Genomic DNA, 18,139 nt, shown 5'->3' on the forward strand with positions numbered 1-18,139 from the left:
TGTGGTTATACTTTTGGGAATTCTCCAAGCTGCACGAGACCAGCGTAAGTGCATCAAATACATGATAAATAACATGCAAGAAAAAACAGCAAATGATTTGTCCCTTGGGGATGAAGGAACAAAGACCCCGCAGGGTGTGTACAAGAGCTGAATGAGGTGCAGTCAGCAGAAGAAACAGCAGCAAATATATACACGTCAGCATACAGAAAGAAGGTAAGCATGGAGCATATGAGGTCACTGAATCAGGTAACTGCCAGCTAATACAGGAAAACACGTCTGACAGTGGTCAGCCAGAGCTCCATTTCTGCAGTGTGTAACATGTTTTCTTATTTTGCCTCAGCTCAAATAGACAGTTATGTCTTATGTCTGTTTTTTTATTTGACAGATGCTATGAACTTAAAAAGCATTGTTAGAATGTGGGGAGATTACTGATTAAAAATATAAATACAACACAGTTTTTGGGGGTGTGCCATTAGCATGCTGGCATGCAAGAATGTCCACCAGAGCTGATGGCTGTGAACTGAACGATCATTTCACTACCATAAGATGTCTCCAGTGTCATTTCCTTTGATGCGGCAGTACATCCATCTGGCCTCACAACCCCACAAGTTGGTTACAATGATGAACTGCAGTTAGGTAAAGAGATGTTTTCTGCAGAAATGGTTGAAAATGGTTTAAGTTGTGTTTCAGTTGTCCAAACCAATTATTGCAACAGTTGTTTTGGCGGCTGCTCTCAGATGATCTTGCAGGTGAAGACCACGGATGTCGAGGTCCTGAGCTGGTGTTGTTACATGTGGTCTGCGGTTGTGAGGCCACTTGGATGTACTACCAACTTCACAGAAACAGCATTGGAGATGTCTTATGGTAGTGAATTGATCATTCAGTTCACAGGTAACAGCTCTGGTGGACATTACTATTGTCATCATGCAAATGGCACACTCCTTCAAAATTGTGACATCTGTGGCATTGTGTTGTGTGATCAAACTGCACATTTTAGAGTACTAGTGATGCTGTTTAATTAGCATGTAGATATGTCTCACCTGTCAGGTGGATGGATTATCTTGGAAAAGGAGATATTAACAAATTTGTGACCAAAATACGAGAGAAATATATCTATTGAGTGCAAGAAAAGTCTTAGACCTTAAACTTAAACCTGTGAGAAATGGGAGCAAAAACAAAAGTGTTGCTTTTAAATTTTTATTAAGTGTATGTTAGTATCCCCAATAACTGGCAATACTGTGATCTGCTCCCTTTAAAATTTCTTCCTTATTACATTTAGAAAAGTACAACATTTTGTATTCAGATTGTCTCTTCTTCAAGCACAGTGAAATCAAACAGACCCTGGCGTGCCAGTCCTGATAATGTATAAGGTTGAAGCTGCAACTGGGATTTATCAAATTCAATACAAAACCAATATACATTCAAATCCTTGAGCTGAAAATACTGAAAAACATGGGAATGCAATTCAAAAAAATAAATTTATAGAACATAACTGAGAAGATAATCACACAAAAAGAAATCAGATGTATTTTTTTTTTTTTTTTTTTAAAAAAGCTCAATGTTAATCATACACAGCTCAGAAAAGGTCAAAGATCAAACCTTAAGGTATCAAAATCACTGAATTCTGCCTTAATCCTAAAAGGGCCTTTATCTATCTGCTCAGAGATTTCCATCCCACCTAATTCACTGCTTTTTCTTTTTCTTTTCAAGAAAGTTTTTCACTACTCCCACTCCCACTATAAGTGAATATTTTATTGCTCATAAGAATTTCAGTTTTTCTTCGTAATGTGTGCCTTATATTCCTTTATAAGCTACATACAGCACAGCGTGTTGCTCTACGTTCCTCCTGCTTTTTACGACAGGAATGATGACACTGGCTTAACTAACTAACTTAAAATAGTACCAGGTCAGTTCAGTAGTGGTATGCGCTTTCATTCACATCACACACACAAACGCAACTCATCAAGTACAGAAAGGCATACACACTTGTCCCCCCTCCCCGCTCACCTGGTTGTATAGGGCACAGATGTGTAGAGCGGTGTTTCCAGAGGCATTCTGAGCGCTCATGTCTGCTCCATAGAACAGCAGATGCTCCAGGTGCTGCACATGGCCATGACGACAAGCCTGACACACACACACACACACACACACACACACACACACACACAAAGTAGTTAAAAAAAAGCCCCTGACACCTCCACTGGACAGCAGTTGCAGTAACAAGCCTTTAACACTAGATGTCAGTGTGCTGCAAAGGAGATGAGAAGCAGCCGTACCCTCAGATTGAACCCAGTCGTCAAATGATGGAGAGGATAGATGAGCATGTGCAGAGAAATAGCTTAAAGAAATGTAGGATTGCACAATTGAATTCATCAAGACAGAGTGTAAAGAGACAGACAAAAACAGAAGCTAAGCAGAAAGCTATTGCTTTTATGAACCAATTTTCTGTGGAAATGGCATTAATGTTTGGGTTAATGGTGACAGATGCCAGTTAGGTGTTTGGCAGGAGGGGGGGATTATTTTGAAATGGCCTATTTACACTGTAGCTCATTTCAGAGACTGAGAGGTTTGTGAGGAAAGGACAAAAACCCAAATAGCTGCTTATCAACCAAAACAGGTTACAGTAAGAAGTATTTCATCATCAAGTGAGCAGTGGAATGGAATTTTGTTACATACTTTAGAATTTGCACAGCCAGGCAAAACATTATGCTAAATGCTCTGGAACACTGGATTTGTCATGACTTTCATGATCTCTTTTTACTGGCCTATTTGTAGAGGGGCTAATGGCAGAGATGATACTATTTTCCTTAACATCTACTAACATTTTGAACAATGTCATCTGATTTCAGTTGTACACTAATACCACTCAACTGCAAAGGTTTAGAAGCTTTAAAGCAGATTTTTTTGGTTTCACTTTCTTATTAATGTTGTGTCAAATACAATTCTGGATCCAGGGATGCCTGTCCGCTCCACCACTATGATCTGGACTGAAATATCTCAACAGCAATTGGATGGACTGCCAGGGACATTCATGATATTCAGAGACTGATGGTCCTTCTCAAAGTTGAGGAAGGATCCTTATGCCTGGTTCACACTACACAGTATCAGCCTGATTAAAGCCCAATGCAGCGACATATTGTGTCGGCTCGGATCGTGAATGTCAGTAAGTGTCGTACGCTAAAATCCATCGTTTCATCTCGTGTAGTATATCATAGTAGACGACCATCGACACCATGTCTGGGACACCTTACGATGTTCCAACAGAAAGTCTAGCATGTTTCATTTTCTTTTTGTCGTTCACAACTGCTCCCTTTACAGCAGTCACTTTGAATAACAGAAACACAGAGCGATCTGCCGCTGTAGACAACTGTACAACAACAACAGCCCAGCCTTTATGATATTTCCTCTAGGGATGTTACCACACAGAGTAAAAAGGGAAAAATGACAGTGTGAAACTACAGAGGCACTTTGTCAACCTGGGAAGTACTGCCATTAGCATAGAGCTAGCAAACAATGTTACTTCTTCTAAATGGAGATGGACATAAAGTAAGAAATTTAAAAAAATAGTGGTGGGGCTTTTACACAACTGCAGAGGGTACCAGCTTCATCTGAAACAGACTACATTGTAAACGGGCCATTATTTGTTATTCCCTCTTTAGCCTTGATAAGGCTAATGCATTGCGTCGTCATTTCAAAATCTGTTTTAAATTAAAAGCCCATTATAACTTTGGGTGAGAGAATCCCTTCATTTTCTTAATAGGCTTTAATTGTGAAACAATTGCAGGAACTTGTGGAGGATTCAGTGACTTGTATGTTTGCGTACGGTGCTTCAAATGTAGCTTCTGTCATCTGGTGCCTTTTTTTATATTACTATAACAGCATTTCGGCTGGCACATGAACAGACACAGTGACTCAAATAATAGTAATAATAATAAAAATAGGACAAGAATAACCCGATGACATCACACACATCATGAAAGATGACCAGGGATGATTGGTGTGGACCATCATGTAGTATGTCATGTCTGTCCTCCAAGTCACGGTGCAATTTTATAATCGCCTAATGTGACATAGTGACTATCAGAACGGACAGAAATGTCAAGCAGTGTGAACCAGGCATTAAATGGCTGAATTTCAGGGAGGCTACGTCATTAAAACCTCCTTCAAATTCTACTGAGGCCGAGTCCTTTCTTCGGAACGATGCAGGTCTGTATCCTCAGCGGAAGACAGGGCATTTTCAGTGACACACAACTAGGCACTTGCTAGCCTATTCCAATGTATGTTCACCAAAGGCTAGGAGGGAGTCTTGTGAATTTCCTGTGTGGGATTAATAAAGTTTATCTTGTCTTGTCTTGTCTTATCCTGCCTAGCCTCTGTAGGACCTGAATTGGAAGGACTCATACTAATACAGGGTTCCTACAGGTGTCTTCAAGTCAAATTCCAGTCTTTTTAAGACCTTTTTAAGACCATTTATATCAAAAATTAATACCTATTTCTTGGCCTATTTCACAGCCCTACCGGCAAAGAAAAATGAAATCCTTGAATTTCAGAGTATTCGTTTATTCAACAAAATAGCAGTCCACAGTACTCCTGTACAGGTTAAATAAAAATAAAAAATAAATAAAAAAATCTGTGGTTGTGTAAACATAAAACAAACATCAGAACAAACGGCGATTTGTTGACTTTGGACACCAGTTCATCTTTGATGTGAATGGCTAACCCAAACTTGGCTATGTAAGCCGTTTTGTCGGCACCACAAGTAAAGGTGCTGGCGATGTCGGAGTCGGGGAACATGCACTTGAAAAGCTCTGAAATAGCCTCATTTCCATTGTAGGACTGGTGTTTGGCGATGGTGTGAAGAGTCCACAACACCTCTGCTTTCAGCGTTGGCGTGGACCCGAAAGACGTGCGTAGATCGACTCTAACGTTAACGTTAGCTGTAGTCGTAGCAGGAGGGGCTGCAGGAGCACTAGCAGCTAGCTGGCTAGCTGGTGGGAACCCGGCAGTGATGGAAGGAGTTTGTTCCTTTCCTCGGACATACTTCATGTGCTTGGTCGATTTGGCATGAGAGTCTAATGCCTTCACTCCCATTGTTCCGAGTTGAATCCTCTTCTTGCACACGGTGTAGTAAGCCTCAAAAACGTTGTCTACCACAGGTTTTAACCAATGACGGAAAAATTTTTTATCCATCCACGCTTCGTTAAATTTACATTTCCCCATATTCCCAGCATGAATTAAGTAGCTAGCTAACGTTAAAAAACAACTGCTTGCCTTGTTGTTGTTTGTGGTCTGTGTCTGTGTTTGTGTTGTGGTGCTGTTAGCATAGGGTGACCATATTTTGATTTCCAAAAAAGAGAACACTCGGCCCGGCCACGACATAGCCTATTTAAATGATACTCGCAGTTTACTCAAAGATGCCTTATCATTTTAATATATTTAAAATTTATATGTATGGATAGAAAATTCAGTTATATAATATAATATAGTTATATTGCTGTATAAGCAACCTGTGCTGACAGTGTCAGGGCGCTAAATCCAACTTGTATTGCATTAGTCCTAACAATTATATGACAAAGTAGCGAACGTAATATTATGTTTGTTTATAAACAGAGCCGCAGGAGCCACTAGTGTCTGATAGGCTGTGAGCTGAGCACTAAAGCATAGCAGGGAGGGGGGACAAGCTGAGCAATAAAGTATATCAAATTAAAATAACAGATATCAAATTTCAGAAGAGATAGGAGGGAAAGAGCCAGGATGCTGTGTTTGTTTATTAAAATGCTCATGTGTTTTTTGAGGTGACAAGAGAAGACAGGGAAGAATGAGTCTCTCAATATAACTAAAACTGCACCAAAATCTACACCATGCCATTTTATTTTACTACAAAAAAACCCAAAACATAGGTGTTAGCTGGCTAAAGGGAGTTCGCCAGGGAGCTGCAAGTTTCTGGTAAGATAAATGACCATGCTTATAACAAGCTAGGCTATCATTTCCAGTAAACATCAAAACATATGTATTCTGTTTTAAAAAGTAATGTATTCAGTGCAGACAGAGGGCTCCGGCTCGTTTGCTATTAGGGCTGTTATTATGTTCCACTCGGAAGCAACTGCTGAGTCAAGTGTGTGAAATTCAGTATACTGGTCCGGTCCAGTTCTTGATATCAAACTGGTCTAAAACATTGTATAATGGCCCATCCCTACTGTACTTTGTGTTTAGTACCAATTAGAAAATGTTAGCATGCTAACACGCTAAACTAGGATGGTGAACATTATAGCATGATGAAAGGACTGCATTTACAGAGCACTTTTCTAGTCTTAGCAGCCACTCCAAGCACTTTGTAACACAAGCACTAGTCACCTTCTCACACTGCTTGCCAAGGCTGCCATACAAGGTTGACTCCAAGGGACTGGGATTAAACCACCCACCATCCAAATGGTAGACAATCTCTACTTCCTGAGCCACAGCAGCCCCAAATGTTAGCACATTAGCATGCTGACATTAGCACTTAGCTCAAAGCAGCACTATGCTTCAGAGCCTCTTGCATGGCTGTGGAGTCTTTGTTGTGTTGCTGATAAATGACTTAAAATATTAAAATATTATCTAAATTGTTGTTGAATAATACTCCATCCTTTCAGCACTTGTTAAAATAAATTATGTAAATTAAAGGATGTGTTTTCGGTCTGTAATATGCAGCATCCTTACATATGATAGGAAAATAAGTCAAACTGATTTTATCCAAAAGAGCTAGAGGGCTGACTGGAATAACAGAGGACTGGGATTTAACAGAAAAACAAAACGTTATTAATGATGTTGTGGATCTTAGTATTCCTCGATTCTTTGACAGTCAGTGTGAATTTCTTTTCTATGTTGTGTAGGATGGGAAGGATGTGATGCGAATTCCAGGATTTTAGAAATGAATAAACACAACCTTGAACTCTGAACTAGCAGCAGCCATTCTGTTGTTCATTGTCCTGCCTGACAGCTGATTGTTATCATGTCTGAAACAGGACAGATGGGGGAAGGCAGAGATTTTTTTTTTTTTGCAACTCGACAGGAAGAGAGATACAAGCAATCTGATAAAGCTGATGGCCTGAACACAGGGATGCACGCACATACACTCTAGTTTGTCACTGCTGCAGGGTGGCTCTCCTTAAAGGGCTTTATCTACTTCAACGGATAACAGCTGCCAAGTCAGTCGCCCACAGCCAGGGAAGGCTGTGTGAGTCTGTGTGTGCTTTAGTAATGCTTTCCCAATACCAGCTGTCCCAAACAACCCAACAGACAGAAATCTCTCTGTGCTCGTGTGTGGGCACTTGATGAATCTAGTAATGTGTGTGTGTGTGTGTGTGTGTGTGTGTGTTTACCTGATGAACTTCATGCCAGCCATTCTCGTCCTGGCAGCAGACTGAGGCATGGTGGTTCAGCAGGAGCTCGCAGCAGCCCGGGTCTCCTCCCACGACCACGCTGTGATACAGAGGAGTCAGACCACGGCTGTCCTTGTAGTCTGGTGAAGCTCCCAACTCCAGTAGTGTCTGAGGGGGGAGAAGGGGTATAGACCCTTTTACTGTTAGTAAACAGTGTGATGTTTTTTGGTGGGCGGGGCTTAGCTGGATAAAAACAATTCTGCACAGACATTAGCTAGTGCTAGCTAGCGAGTTCTTTTGGCTTGTTTTAGACAGTGGTAGTAGATGATACACGTAGTGCATTCAGAAATACTCATCCAAGTGCCGGAGCGCACTCTGGAGCAAACTGTACTGTTCGTAAATTCAGAGCACTGTCTGAATGTAGTGTTCGGTTATCCAGAGCACCGCACTCTGTCTGTGGAGACAGAGCAGCAGAGCACCGAGCAGAGCGAATGTGTGATAAACTTAACTGCTCGTTAATTCATATAGAAATATGAAGCTGCGTTTCTTTCACCAACAGGGCTCTCATTTTAGTGTAGAGTGTCAGACTGAGTTTACAAACACACGATGTCAGGTTACTCACTCTCCAGGACCACTAGTGTTACTTGAATAAGTATACACTGACTAACGGGACCAGACTGGCCGACCTCTATGCTCTCATACAGTGGATGGATGATTTGACAAGATTGCTGAAGGTGGGACAGATGACACTTCAACGGTTTCCTCCAGTTTGTTTTGCTATCGAGTAGGGTTGTCAAAAGTATCGATACTCTGAAAAGTATTGATACTCAAATGCTGTATCCGGATACAATACTAATTTACAAAAGTATCGATACTAACAGTGCACGCCACCTCAGCGCCTGTCGGGTGCGCGTGGACACGCGCTGTGCAGGCAGCATCTGGCAGGCACAGAGCCCTCGCTGCAACCCGGCTTGTTGTCATCGCTGTGCATGCATGCACACATTTCTGTTGCTGTAATATGGCCAGCGCGGCTGCAGGAGGATCAGAGCAGCCAGTTTTGGTCAAAAATGATAAAGGAAAAAGCGCTCTTTGGAAATATTTAGTGAAGTGAACACAGCACGCTGCAGGCGGCAGGTACAGCCCTTCCCCTCACTAGCAGCTGAGCACCTGGTGTCACCAGCATCAAACTAAAATATCACTTCTAATGTTAATGTGGGAGCTAAGCAGAAAACTTTATCAGTCATGCCCGTCTGTAACATTAATAGACAATGTTAGTTTAACAGGACAACACAATTATGTGTGTCTGAAAAGTTATGTTAACTGTGAAGTCACAGATTGAAGCTGAAAAAACGTTTGGTTTCTCCCGTAACCCCTGATTCTCTGATCACATAGTGAGGTAGAAACAGGAGCATCCTGAGCCTAAACTACCAACTCTATTTGATCAGCAACGAAAATATGGTGCCAATTCACCAGAAGCACAGAAAATAAACAGGGCTGTAGATAAATACATTTGTATGGACAGATCTTGTTTCTGGTTGTTATTTATTTTGGGGGGATTTTTTTGTTGTTATCATTGATGTTACTGTTCTGATCTTTATTTAAAAAATGACATGATCTTAATTTTTTGCTGCTGTATCGAAAATGGTATCGAGTATTGAATATTTTCCTGGGTATCGATATCGAGTTTGAAATTTTAGTATCGTGACGACCCTACTATCGAGCTAATGTTAGCTAATGCACTAAAAAGTTAGTGTTACAGAGAAATCCAACATTCCTCTTAAAGCCCAACTTGCAGGTTGGAGACCATGGTGAATAAATGTGTAGGAAAATGATGTAGAAACTCGATTAAAACAAAAAACAAAAACATTTACACACTACAGTGACTTTTGGGGTCATTTTTGTGAGAGAATTTTGCTTCCACATCTAAAAACCCACTAACTGGAAGTGACGTAGCGTAAGGGAGTCCAGCCGAGTTCGATTGAGTGTATCATTAATAAACATGGATCCCAGTACTAGTTTTGAGACTGAAGAGGTTGAAAATGTACATTCATATGCATATGACAGCCCACAGGCTTATAATTACTATGAGCCTGCTAGGCGTCCAAGAGACCAGGAACAGATCAGAGTTAGGAGAAATAACGGCCACAGGAGAGAAATAGAGCTGTGGTGTGAGGAGAACCAGTGGAGAACTGGGCAGGTGTCTTGGTGAGCGACCAGCGTTAGCTAACGACAGCTAACAATGTCTAACGCAGTGTTCATATCACAACATTAAGTTTGCCATCACATATTAGGTTATAACAAAGCTACCAATAGTCCTGCCAGTATTAGATAACTAAAGGCCAAAACACACCGGCGGCGTCATATGACGGCGGCGTCATTGACGCGAGTCAAGTGCCGCCCCCAACACACACAAAAAGCGTCGCGCTGCAGGGCGTCAACCGGATTTCTATTGCACACTCTAGTCCACTAGGTTGGGAAGTACAAAATAGCGCTTTTTCAAGGGTGTTGATGCTGGAAAAATAGGACAATAGCGTAAAGTGCCACGGCGCAGCACATCGACGCGCGCCGAGCCACCGCCAATATGGGTTTGTAAATAGAAAATAATGGGGGCGGCTGTTTTGACGCGTGTCGTACGCCGCCGGTGTGTTTTGGCCTTAATGCTACTTACCCATAACAGAAACTAATGTAATGTAAATGTAAATATCAGCTTGTATTAGACGTACAAGCTATGTATGTTATAACTCCGCATTACGGTGTATTGATGTCCGCAGGGGAGAGAGGGAGAGAGGGAGAGAGAGAGATACTAAGATTTCCTGACAATTTTTTGTATGATAGGTGCTTGTGTGGGAACTGCCAGCCCATGTCCTCAGCTGTGGAGAGTAGGCCTATGTGCTTCAGGGAGGTGGATGCCTTCTGGGCTCTGGTGGAGAATCTGACCCCCAGACCAGACATAACATGCCTTACACTGCCCATCAACCCTCACGCCGCCCGGTCCCGTCTCAAACACGGAGGCCTCCCTCTCCGCGGATGCTACGTCACAAGAGGGAGACTCGAGCCTCGGGCATATGCGCAAGGGCAATCGGGCTCCGTGGAGAGGGAGCCCTCTGTTTTTGAGACAAGAGCGGGCGGTGTGAGGCTCGCAGCCCCGCACATACCCCCAGTGTGTGAGGGCAGGTGGGCTCCGCCAGGAACATAATCCTCCTGTCCAAAATGAGCGCTGCACACAACCGCGTTTTTGGTGACAGATGAAGCCGTGAAATCGCGCCTCTTCATCTGCACAAAATGCACCCAGGCACGAAAACTAACTAACTAAAACGGTGGACTCCATGTCCTGACAGACTCGAGTTTGTGCAACCTGCACAAACACAATAATTCGGCTTAATCACAAATGGTGAAATGCACTGTTAACAACCGAAAAAATACTAACTCACAAGTTTACTACCGCTCAGACTCACTACCACCTACTACTGTGCATTGGACAGAGGCAGGGTCAAGGATGCAGAGTCCCTCTCGTGACGTAGTATCAGGCGATGTTGAAAAAAAAGCGTTTTTAGAAGAGGAGCTAAAAAGAGCCAAAGTGCCCTTATGTCATGTAAACCATAATAAATTCTGAATTAACTTCTCATATGGTAATTTTCAGACAAGGTTATGTATATATTTTTTAAAAAATTTAACCTGCAAGTTGCACTTTAATACCTCCCCAATTTCTGATTATGTGGACATGATAACCCTTAATACACATAACGTTATTCATCTCTACAACAGTAAATACTTTTCCCCTAACCTGATATGAAGTGTGCCCTGCACATGTGAGCATTTTTGATGATCGCCTTCATCCAGTCCTTTTGTCTTATCTCATTTAACCATAGTTGTCTTTGTTTTTGTTGACGAGCAGTGTCAGGTGGTATGTGCTAAAATATAAGTTTCGCGCCATGACTCCTACTATTCTGGCTCCCAATAACACAACAAGATGACATTTTAAGACTCCTATGTAGCCTACAGCCCTGTGGTGGTGAGTCGTGTTTTGCCTCCAGCTAACAAACTGACATCATTGTGATGTCAGCCCTAAAAGGGTCTATATGAATTACCGTATTTTTCCAAATAGTAGCCCGGGCATTTATTTCACAAAATCGATTTTGATCCCAGGCGTTTAAAAGAACCGGCGGCTATTTGCTCAAGGCTTTTTTTTTTTTTTTGCACCGACCTGCCCCAGGCCGTTATTTGGTTACAGTTCCTGTCCAGTATGTTTTTAGTGCACAAATACTGTATAATGTAGGGGTGAGTTTGTGTACAAAAATCTCTAAATGTTTAGAGTGGGTCATTTTTTTCGTGTACACGTGTACATGGGTTTCACCGCTAGGTGGTGCTATTGCATTATACCAGTAAAGCCCCACTTATCCGAATACCAACCAAACGGGCCATTTAACCAACAGTTACAATAATACTCGCCTGGGCGTTTAATCGGACCGCAATTAATACGCAAAATGGGGTCAAACCCCCGGCGGCTATTAGGTGCCCAACGGCTATTCGCCACCGGGCGATTATTTGGAAATATACGGTAGGTTCAAGGTGGCTCATCACATCTGTAGTTTCCAGAGTTCCGATTTATAAATTACGGTAAAAATTCCCTCTTTAATATAAGATTTTTAGTAATAATTACCATTATCATCATTATCATAACAATAAACTTTCTCTCTGAAGTTCTATTTAAAACAAATGTCACAGAGTGCTTTAATCTGACACAAATGACAAGGTTCAGCTGGTTAAAATATTAAAGCTGTTAAAAGTTTAAAACAATAATTGAACGTGAAACAAAAAAGAGAACTGCGGTTATTAACTTGTATGTTCATAAAAGTGCACTGTAAGACAGATATAAAAGATAAAACCGATGTTGCTTGTCTTAGTTTCTGAAACAGGACTAACAGCACAAGTCTCGCCTCCACCCATCTTTAACTTCTCTTTACTGGAGCAGTCAGAAGCATAATCCCTTTATCATCTCATCCTGACAGGTCTCTTTTTTGCTTATGTAGCAAAAAGACTGCAAAGCTTGGTGTGGAAATTGTCAGGCTTGTATTGTAGCAGTTCCAGCAATGCACATGTAAGGTGTTAAGAGAGGAAAACAAAGGAAAGCAGGATGGAAGGAATCATGCTCCTTTACCGTGAGTGTGACATTGTTTTTGGAGCGTGCAGCTTTGTGGAGAGCAGTCATGCCGTCTTTGGCTCTGAAGTCCAGGTGAGCTCCTCCATTCCTCAGCACCTTGATCAACTCTACTGCATTGTCCAGGTGCGCTGCAAAAGTCAGTGGGCTCTCTAGAAAAAGAAGTCATATACAGAATTTTGGTTATGACTGTCATCTGTATGTAATGGAGAGCAAGTAAAGAACAAGAATCATACCCAGCAGAACCCGGACCTGTTTGTGATTTATTCTTTTATTTATTTAAAAGAAATGTTATTTCCCAATAAGAGCGAAGAAAGTATTCTTCTGTTTGTTTCTAGCATGGTGTCACAAGCTCGTGAACATATTGCTACCAAAACAGTGATTTGATTTAACTCATGTAACAGCGGTATGCACATGACTCCAGGGACTGACGCTGAAGGTGTGATGACACAGTTCATTTTCTTTGCTACAAATCATGTGGGAAAAGTCTGCTTGCATTCTTCTATTTGCTTGGTTTGAATTCACACAGCTATTACAGATGAAGTACAGTTTAAGGGGCCATACATACCCTCAGATCAACTGGTTTCTATGCAGTGGTGCGGCAGGCACACTCAAAACAGTGATGTCATTATGATGTGCAAGCCTTCCTAAGCGACTACTTTTTTGGTGTGCAGCTGCTACGGTCTGAGATAAACAACCAAAGTTCAACTAAAGATACTGGGGGCGGCTGTGGCTCAGAGGTAGAGCCGGTCATCCACCAATTGGAAGATCAGTGGTCCCCATGATGCTTCCATCGGGGTGTGAGTGTGTCAAAAACTGAGTAGCAGGTGGCACCTTGTACGGTAGTCTCAGCCACCAGTGTATGAATGTGTGTGTGAATGTCACTCGTAGTGTAAAAAGTGCTTTGAGTGGGGCGTTGGTGGCTTAGTGGTAGAGCAGGCGCCCCATGAACAAGGCTGTTGCCCGGCGGGCCGGGTTCGAAACCAGCCTGTGGCCCTTTGCTGCATGTCATCCCCCCCTCTCTCTCTCTCCTCCCTTCATGCTTACCTGTCCTGTCCATTAAAGGCCAAATGGCCAAAAAAAAAAAAGTGCTTTGAGTGGTTGGATGACTAGAAAGGCACTATACAAATGCAGGTCCATTTACCATTTACCATACTCTATAACAAAAGATAATGAATCACAAGCTGTACCAATGGTATGAAATGACATACACTTCTGGTCTCCACATACCCCCACCTTGGAAGTGGTGTAAACGTTGTGTAGATGGATGAAATCAAATTCAAAACAATACAACATTATATACAGTATAAATTGAGTGTTTGTAGTATGTTGCTAAAACAGAGACACGTCTCAAATTAAGTTAATTTTCTCCTGATTTGTCTGTCTGAAAAAAAAAAAAAGTTATTTCAGTGTCAAAATGTTTGGTGCTTGTGAAAAAATGGCTCCAATATTTACTCAAGTGACTATGAGGCAAAAGAAACCATCATAATCTGTACTCACGTTCAGTTTTGGAGTTGGAATGAATAGAGTCTAGACAACTGCCCTCTGCTAAAGGGGCAGGGCAGTGGTGAAACCCATGTGACACAGACACAGGAAATGGATCTGAAGTGGGCCGTCTAGATTTATCAACAGTCTGTGGTTCAACTTTTGGAATGCAGCAGTGTGCACTGGATTCATGTGAAATGAACAACCAATCACAGATGGCAGATATCCTTCCTTTATTTCATAAGTATCAGTCTGTGGGAAATATGGAGAACAAGCTGATCAATTTAGTGCAGGGCTACCCAGAACTTTATATCTGTCCCACCAGCGATATTTAAGCCTCCACACTTAAAAAACAACCCCTGAAAGAGGATCAGCTCCGAACTCAGGATTTCAGGTAAGTAGGCTATGATACGGTGCTGGTTGGGGTTGCTTAGCAACCTCAGACGCAATCTGCCTCCACACTCTTGAAAGTTGGCACACAGTAGGCACAAGAGTAGCACCCAGTGCCTGAAGTTGTGTATGGGCCCAAGTCACATGGCGCAGACAATTAATAACCAGACATTGCATCTGCATGGGCTTAAAGCAACATCACCAGGTAAGCTTTGCCTCTTTCAGAAGTTTTTACCATAGTCTGCATAGACGTCGGAACTAGGGGTGCAGCCGCACGCCCAACCATCCACACCCCCGCACCCCAGCCTCCCTACCCACTGCATTACGCTTTAAAAAAAAATAAAGAATCTGAATTTAAACTCAATTTGTCTGACTTACATTTATCTCTTTCATTAATGCATAGATCTATGCTTTTGATGTAATATGCAACCTGCCTGACTACATACAGTAGCCTTGGCATCCAGGATGTTGTGTCCATCCTGCAAACCTTGCAGCCCCAAACCCGCTCCATGCTGTCGGAGGTGGAGAAGCTCATTAAGCTCTGTCTGGCCCTGTCCTGCATCTGAGCGCTCTTTCTCAGCCTTGCGCAGGCTGAAAACCTGGCTGTGCAACACCATGACGCAGGAGAGACTAACACATTTGGCCATTATGAACGCTCACAGTGACCTTATGGATAAAAGCGATGTCTCGACCCTGCTTAAAGTCTTCATCAGTAGGTCAACTGAGAGAAGGTCCACTTTTGGAAATGCATGAAAGCTCTGAGGGCCGAATTCACAAAGAATGAACTGCAGCCGCTGATAGCACCTTGAATTGCACTTCACTTGCACCCGCAGTTTGCTCCGTCTTAACGTCCTATTCACAAAGGATATTGCACTAATGATATACCAGCGCAAACACGCCCACAAAGTTTGGCAGCTGAGTGCAGTTTGCCCCTGATTTGCCCGTGATTGCAATAAGCCACACATGGCAAAGTTATTTTTTTTCACTTAACCGCGCGTGGCTATTAGCGCTGGTATTAATTAGACTTTGTTTGGCAAAGTACTGAATACTGTATCCCCTCATGTAGTGATGTCTGCTGGTGAGTCAGTCTAACAGTGTCGGATGGGGTGAGGCTGTGGATTTGACCAAGTTTGACCACTTTATCACTATTCCCTCTCACTTGTAGCTGTTTTTCCGTTATCTTTTGAATTTAATATGAATTATGGAACCGTTTTTGTTCATGTTTGTTTCCCCGTTTCGTAAAATAAATGATTGAAAGTTGCTTTTGAAGTGCGTGACAGAAGTGCGTTTTGAGAACAACTGCAGACTGTCACCCGTTCAACGCATCAGTATCTTCGGATGCCATTAAAGTAATAATGATTATAATAATAATGTCAAAATATTATTTACAGACTGATTTAACAGACGATCACTGCTGCCATGATCACTGGAAAGTCTGGACGAGAGGCTTCCACAGAGGAGCGCCCAGTTTGCACCAGCTTTCTAAAGACGTTATTTACTTCACTCAACCTGCGTGTGGCTATTAGCGCTGGTGTTAGTGAATTAGACGTTGTTTATCAATGAGGCTCATTTGCATAAATATATATTATATTTTTGCGCCAAATATATGCATATTACCTCATTTAAATACGTGCAAATAACACCGGAGCACCGAGATGCAATCTGCTTGGCAGCGCAGTTAGTGGAGCATTTCACCCTCTGCGCGTGCTTTGTGAATTAGAAGGTATCTGTTTGCTCCATTTTTACTGGTTTAGCCATGCAATCCTTTTGTGAATTTGGCCCTGAGTCAGGAGCGCAGACTTTTCTTTTTTACATTCAAGGTTACAAATAATGTTATGTTCCTTAAATGGCTTGATTTAGTTATCAAAGTTTCATTTTCTTAACAATAAAGATGCCGTGTTCATCCATTCTAGTTCTCTTATAACTGCATGTTATTATAAAATAACTTCAAATCAAATCCTTAATCATTGATAAGTGTGCATGCTTCCCCCACCCCTCCCAACAAAAATCCCGCCCCCCCCTCTCAGAAAATAGTTCCGACGTCCATGATAGTCTGTGTAAATAATTGATGTATTTTCCATGATGTCACCCACTGGTTTGTGGATTGTCATTTTAAGCCTGTCACTCAAGCAGCCCCGCCCTTATATGCATAATTTTCGGCCTTTATAAAATGTAAACTGGTGAGTTATAAAAAAAATTCACCCCCTGTTCAGTTGTATGAATGCTGAAATTAGCAATAGGAACCTAAACTGTTTTTTTGTACCAAGCTGTAAACATGTTGATGAATTGCAATTTTTGGCACTTCCGTACAGGCTTTACTTCTGAGCCTCAGAAGTTGCTGCTTGGTTTTTACCCATTCACCTAAGCATAGCGTTAGTTCGGGCAGGACATGATGTAAAGCCCAGCTCCAATCTCAGCTACACCAGCTGATCTCAAGCAGCCCAGTCAACTGATGGATCAGCTGATTGATGGAAGGGAATCAGCCAATAGATCACATGATGCCTGTCTACACAACAATTGGCAAATCTCATTCAGGGTGCTCTATTTAAACTGCTTTGGTCTGCCTACTGTTGCTGCTTCCTCTGCATGCTGCTTTGTAACCAACCTCCACCACAGCTCCTTCTTATGTTGTGTCTGACTTATCAATGTCATTTCTGTTTGTCACTGATGCCACTCTGTTCTGTTTCCAGGGGGTCTTTGCTGCTGCTCTCCTTGCTTTCTATGTTGGCGCATGGAAGGGCAGACAGGTGTGCTCTCTCTCTGCCTTAGGGCTTTCCACGTAGGCACATGGAACGGCGGAGAGGTGTGCTCTCTCTGCCTCAGGCTTTCCATGTAAGCACGTGGAATGGCAGAGAGGTGTGCTCTCTCTGCCTAAGGCTTTCCTTGTATGCACATGGAAGGGCAAATAGGTGTGCTCTCTCTGCCTTAGGCTTTCCTTGTATGCGTGCAGAAGGGAAGAGAGGTCTTAAGGTCTTAAGCCTTAAGGCTTTCCACATATGCATGTGGAAGGGCAGAGGTGTGCTCTCTCCACCTTAGGCTTTCCACATAGGTGCATAAAAGGGCAGAGAGTAGGGCTGCTCAATTATGGAAAATTTAAATCCCGATTATGCAAACAATTATGCGGCACACGTGATGACTTATTTACACAACGGCATGTCATTTCTGTCTCCACATGGTTGCGCGTTTACAGTTCTCCTCTGCTGAAAGACACAGTTCGGCCACACACACACACACACACACACACACACACACACGCTGTTTTTGAAATCTTCGGCAATCACCTGCTTGACTGGCTTGTGGAGTGAATAGAGGAGAGGAGGGGAGGGGGCAGTATTGCGCATCCGCGGCTTCCAGGTGCGTTTGATTTGCGACACAAGACAACGAGAGTAAACTGACAGGAAGCGCATAATCGTTTTATGTCGATTATTTTGTCTTCATAATCACTGAAAGCCCAAATCATAATCTAGATTAAAATTCGATTAATCGAGCAGCCCTAGCAGAGAGGTGTGGTCTCTTTCCACCTTAGGCTTTCTGTATAGGCCCGAGGAAAAGCAGAGAGGCCCCAGAACAGAAGCCATACCACCAAATACAAAAACTGCAAATGGAAGTAGTTTTCTTTAAGCATACTAATGTGTCCTGATTTTACCATGTACTATCATGATTTTTATGCCTCTGCAATGGCAATAGCCGTGGCCAGATTGGGTTGTCGCTCTGTCCTTCCGTCCCATTCTTGTAAACACAATAT

The 18,139-nt window shown here is 42.4% G+C and overlaps 1 protein-coding gene across 4 annotated transcripts in view; it reads right to left on the reverse strand.

Annotated features, from left to right (window-relative positions):
* shank2a (SH3 and multiple ankyrin repeat domains 2a) overlaps positions 1-18,139 on the reverse strand; it is a 443,207-nt gene that overhangs the window by 213,162 nt on the left and 211,906 nt on the right. For all 4 annotated transcript variants that reach the window (XM_078162170.1, XM_078162166.1, XM_078162159.1 and 1 more), the window contains 3 exons: positions 12,520-12,671; positions 7,362-7,529; positions 2,008-2,124 (listed from right to left, as the gene is read on the reverse strand). In XM_078162170.1, the coding sequence (XP_078018296.1) occupies positions 2,008-2,124; positions 7,362-7,529; positions 12,520-12,671 (437 nt within the window). The remainder of the gene's footprint in view (positions 1-2,007; positions 2,125-7,361; positions 7,530-12,519; positions 12,672-18,139) is intronic.

Source organism: Epinephelus lanceolatus, chromosome 2 (genome assembly GCF_041903045.1).
Source record: "Epinephelus lanceolatus isolate andai-2023 chromosome 2, ASM4190304v1, whole genome shotgun sequence".
NCBI lineage: Eukaryota > Metazoa > Chordata > Actinopteri > Perciformes > Serranidae > Epinephelus > Epinephelus lanceolatus.